This window comes from Poecilia latipinna, unplaced genomic scaffold (genome assembly GCF_001443285.1).
Source record: "Poecilia latipinna isolate Pla-1442-1.1 unplaced genomic scaffold, P_latipinna-1.0 Scaffold841, whole genome shotgun sequence".
In the NCBI taxonomy this organism is placed as follows: Eukaryota; Metazoa; Chordata; class Actinopteri; order Cyprinodontiformes; family Poeciliidae; genus Poecilia; species Poecilia latipinna.
In genome coordinates this window covers 278683-283640 of record NW_015113457.1, presented here as the reverse complement: position 1 = coordinate 283640, position 4958 = coordinate 278683, and the positions used below count along the sequence as shown (strand labels likewise).

Here is a 4958-nt window from a genome sequence, read left to right as displayed (position 1 = left end):
GGTTCAGCGCAGGTTACTGCAGTCACTCCGAGGGGCTCCTGGTCCTGGATCACCTGCAGGGGCCACAGACGCTTCCTGCTGCCGGTGCAGCCGCGGCGCCGCCCTCACCTGCCGGACGTCCCGGCTGTGACGGTGACCAGGAGGCAGACCCTCCGCAGGTTGATGCGTTCAGGCTCCGGTCAGGATGAGTTTGAGTTCCTGTTGGAATCAGGAATGTTGGATGTTCTCAGCCTCTGATTGGCTGAAGCCTCCTGCAGGGAGCCACCATCTAGCGGCCATCAGGACCTTCAGCAGCAGAGAGGATGAAGTTTAACAGAAACGCTCCTGAGGGCCAAACTCACCCGGCTCAGCCTGAGCTTCAGCTTCCGGGTTCAGAACCGGAATTTAAGATTTAGATTCAGGATGAAGGACGTCACTTCCCTCTGAACGCAGAAACGTTTCCAGGAAACGAGAACCCACTTCCTGTCTAACATTCCTGCCGTTTCCTGAACCAAACACACATTTCCTGTCAAGTTGACCGGAAATCACTTCATCCAAAAATTAACAAAAAATATACCATGAGTTAAAATACAGACTATTTAGCATATTTATTTGAAGCACAGCTATTTAGTATGAGAGCTATAGAAATTTGATGTATTATTATTTTATAATCTCGTCTTCCTCCAGTAATCCTCTGAATCCAGCCGCTGAGTTTCGTGAACTTTTCTCTCTGGATCTCAGAACAAGTTTTCCTGAAATCAGGACTTTCCTGTCAGGCTGCCTGCTGGATTTGAATAGTTCAGAGGAGCCGCCAGCCGCTGATTGGTCCGCAGGGAGGGCTGCTTTGAGCGCGCGGCTGTCTGTCAACGGAACGCTGACCGCTGATTGGCCGGTTGCGGCGGGGGGCGGGCTCAGCGCGGGGTATAAACGCAGGGTCAGCCTCCTGAGCGGCTGGAAATGAGTGCTGGTCCTCAGCGGCGCCGCGGCGTCTCCGATGTTTCCACTCACAGCTGACTGGAGCAGTTCAGCCAGAACCGAGCCCGAGCAGTGACAGGCGGTTCCGGAGCCGGATGGAGGTGGACCGGGGCGCCATGGAGTGCGCCGTGGACGCGCAGAGCCTGATCTCCATGTCCCTGATGAAGATCCACAGCTCCCGGACGCAGCGCGGCGGCATCAAGCTGCACAAGAACCTGCTGGTCTCCTACGTGCTGCGCAACGCGCGCCAGCTCTACATCAAGGAGAAGTACGCGGAGATCTACCGGATGCAGCAGTACGAGGAGGTGATGGCGGTCTGCAGCGGGATCCAGGAGCTGGACCCGCTAGAGCCGCTGGAGCCGCAGGGCGCGGAGGACGCGGAGCCGGAGCAGCCGGTGCGCGCCGCGGGCTGCGGGGAGGAGAGCCGGGCGGCGGGCGGCCGGGAGCCGGAGCCGCCGTACTACCGGAGCTGCTGCATGGAGGACCAGTTCTCCCAGAACTGCAACAAAACCACCGTGCTGGACCTGGACACGCACGTGGTGACCACTGTGGAGAACGGCTTCCTGCACCAGGACTGCTGCTGCGCCGCCGCGGCCGCCGCGCCGCAGTGCGCGCCGGGCGCCGCGGCCAGGAAGCGGAAGGTGGACTCCGCCGGCTGCTCGCCGGACGCGGAGGAGCCGTCGGACTACACGGCGGGGCGGAAGCGGTTGAAACGGGAGGAGTGCTCCGGCGCGGACTGCAGCCCGGACGCCTCCAACATCTCCAACCTGATCTCCATCTTCGGCTCCGGCTTCTCGGGGCTGCTGAGCCGCCAGGCCGACCTGGAGCAGGTCTGCAGCAAGCAGGCGCTGGCCAGCCTGGGCGCCTGGACCCGGGCCATCGTGGCGTTCTGAGCCGCCTCTTCGTGACGGACCGTTTCGTACCATGTCCGATGCGCTGATTTGTAACATTTTTATTTCGTCATGAATTTAAATGGTCATAAATGTTCCGATGTTCGGTTGGTTCTGATCTGGTTCGGTTCGACAGAGTCAGAATCAGCTGTTTCATGCCCGGGTACGAAATGGCGCAGGGACGGAACGAGCACGACGGAAGGGAGACCGGGCTCAGCTGTTCTGTGTGGGAACATTTCAGAGGCAGGTCCAGAGTTTACACGGTGGGGGGCCTGGGGGCCGGGGGCCGTTTTGCACATCCGGGAGGCTGGAGGTCCTCCACACTTCTTCTTCTGTGTCCCATTTCTGTAGTTACACAGTAAAAAATGAACAGCAATAATTTGGTTTATTTTAACGATAAAAGAGAAAAATGTGGATAGTCATGTTTTCACCGCCATATTCCTACATTTATAAATGTCAGAATTTTAAAAAGAATATTAAATTAATAAGCTAAATATTTAACTTTCAAATAAAACTTTTAGTAACAAAGATAAATATTTAGTTTTTGAACTAGATATTCACCTCAACATTAAATATTTAGGGCTGTTCAAAGTCCTATTTTCATCGGTTTTCCTACATTTATATCAGAGTTGCAAACTAAATATTTACAAACTAAATGTAGGAATAACATGGTGTGTTTTCTGGCTCAATAATCTGAATCATTGTTGGTGTTTTGCTGTGTGGCTGTAGACATGTCTGCTGATCCAACAGGAAGTGACACGTTTGCAGGTTTCAGGTCGAGTCGGCCATCTTGGTTCGCCTGACATCAGCAGCGGTGGCGCAGGCCTGAACTGGTCCAGGTTTTACCTCAGAGCAGCGAGTCTCAACGGAACCAGGAAGTGGAGGATGCAGCTGAGCCTGGCCTCAGAACCGGGTCATCCCTGAGGAACTCCTATTGCCTTAACCCTGAAGTTCGCTGAGCGTTTTCAGCAACATGTTGGAGAAACAGACTCTGGATCTCAAACGTGGCTTTGTTTCCTTCATGGCCGCCGTTCTGTTGAGTCCCGGCTCGGTTCTGTGGGTCCAAACGTTGTGAGAACGGATCAGAATTAGTCCTTTTGTTTTAGAAAGGGAAGCTCCTGGTTTCAGCATCAACCCGAGGATCCTGCGCTAGCTTTATGAGCACTATGTGTACCAAACAGAGAACTCAGCCATTCTCCACATATTTTCTTTCTTATTCTTGTATTTTTGTGCTTAATAAATTGTATATCTCCGGGTCAAACTGTTCAAGAAAGTATTTGTTAAAATTTATAATCTTAATAAAAAATAAAAGTCTTTCATCTGAACTGTCGTATTTGAGTTTCAGCAGGATTAAAATAAGAATCAGGAGAAACAAGTTAAAATCCTCTGAGAATCGATGAACCTCAGATGATTTAAGATGAACTAAACATTTAGAGGAAAGTTTCTGCATGGATTTCTGAGGTCTGGACTTTGACTAGGCCATTAAAACATCTTTTCTGTTGTAGATTGGACACATTTAACTCTGGAATATTTTGGTTTTATAAATGAGTTTATGATCCTGTAGTGATGAAACCGCTAGCTAGAAAGCTAGCTGTGTCAAACCTTAAGCTCCAATCACAAACACTAGCTCTGCTAATGCTAGAGTGCTACACCAACAAGCCATTTAAAACATAGCAATGCTAAAGAAGCTAACATTAAGTGCTATTCAATCAAGGTATTTAGGAAGCTAAAGCTAAAGTGCTATAACACATTATGTAGTACAGCTAAAGCGCTATCCCAGTGACATTTAGCTGAAGCTAACACAGAACATGAGGAGAGAAAATGAAACTTCAACCATTTCAAAATAAGAGCATGAACATAAGCAGCTAACTTATTTATCGTTCAGTAACTGAAACTTCAAAACAGACGCTGAATTTTATTCAACTGAAAGTTTATAAAACAGTAAATTAGCACTTTATTATTAACCTGGACACATTCATTTACAGGAAGCTAAGTGTGCTAAATGTTAGCAAAAGTGCTAAAATGCTGACAGCAGGAGTGAGCTGTTTTTCCTACATGTTTCACTTGGTTCCAGAATCTTGTGTTTGCTAATGTCAGTCCGGCAGCCATCTTGTTTCTAGAGAGATTATTCCTCCTTCAGTCCCTCCAAGCAGCAATGCTGGTTCTCCTGACCTTTGACCTTCAGCCTGCTAACAGAGCCCAGTAGAGCTGTTGGGTTTCTGGTCATTTCTCTGATCTGAACCTGCCGAGACGCCTGAGATGTTTTCCTCTCTTCAGATGGTTTGGAGATGACCTTTGACCTTTGAACCCTTCTTAGATTGATGACAGAGTCGTTGCTGATGTCTTCCCGCCCTGCTGTTGTGCTAACAGCTGCTAACTGAACATGAAGAGATTAATTTATTTCTCCTCCATTTTGGATTATTAATATCATCTGACACGTTTTTAAACATCTTAGGATTTTTTTTATCTATTTTTCAGGTCATATTATCATATAAATGTAATTAAACTTATTATTTAAGCCTAAAATATATATTTTAAACTGATTAGAGGTGTTAAATAGACAGAATAGTGAAGTAGTGCGGGTTGGAGCGCTCTTCCTGCTTTACTTTGACTAGACTGCCTGCCTGCTGTTATCTCTGCTCTGTGCCACTTGGTGGAGTTCTTTAAAATCAATGAATGAAGATATCAGCGTCACGGAGCGGAGCCACCGCAAGCCCACCTCCTTCCTCCTCCTCCTCCTCCTCTGCTGCTCTGCAGGGCGGAGGATGAAGATGAGGATGATGATGATGACGTTTGTCCAGATTTAAACGATGAAGATGGATCCGGTTGAAAGTAGAACCGGATCGGGGTTTGGTTCTGAAGCCGTTTGTCTTCACGAGACACACACACACACACACACACACACACACACACACACACACACACACACACACACACACACACACACAGATCTGATTTTCGTCACATTGTTTGTTTTTATCTTTTAGATTAAATAAATCAAAACATTCAGGCGCCGATAATCAATAAACATGTTTTATTTTTACCGGTTTGTTTTCGGGGGGGGGGGGGGGGGGGCTGAGCCGGAGAACGGGGGGGGGGGCGCACCGCGGGCTG

General features: G+C 48.8%; 1 protein-coding gene across 1 annotated transcript; it reads left to right on the top strand.

Annotated features, from left to right (window-relative positions):
• The first annotated feature begins 655 nt into the window (after positions 1 to 655).
• On the top strand, positions 656 to 3169 carry ier5l (immediate early response 5-like). The gene has a single exon (XM_015047711.1). The coding sequence runs from the start codon at positions 1050 to 1052 to the stop codon at positions 1845 to 1847; it is 798 nt and encodes a 265-aa protein (XP_014903197.1). The 5' UTR covers positions 656 to 1049; the 3' UTR covers positions 1848 to 3169.
• Positions 3170 to 4958: the final 1789 nt, after the last annotated feature.

Bases quoted from the DNA above. Each gene is read 5' to 3' on its own strand.
- ier5l (XM_015047711.1), top strand. From the start codon at position 1,050: ATGGAGGTGGACCGGGGCGCCATGGAGTGCGCCGTGGACGCGCAGAGC.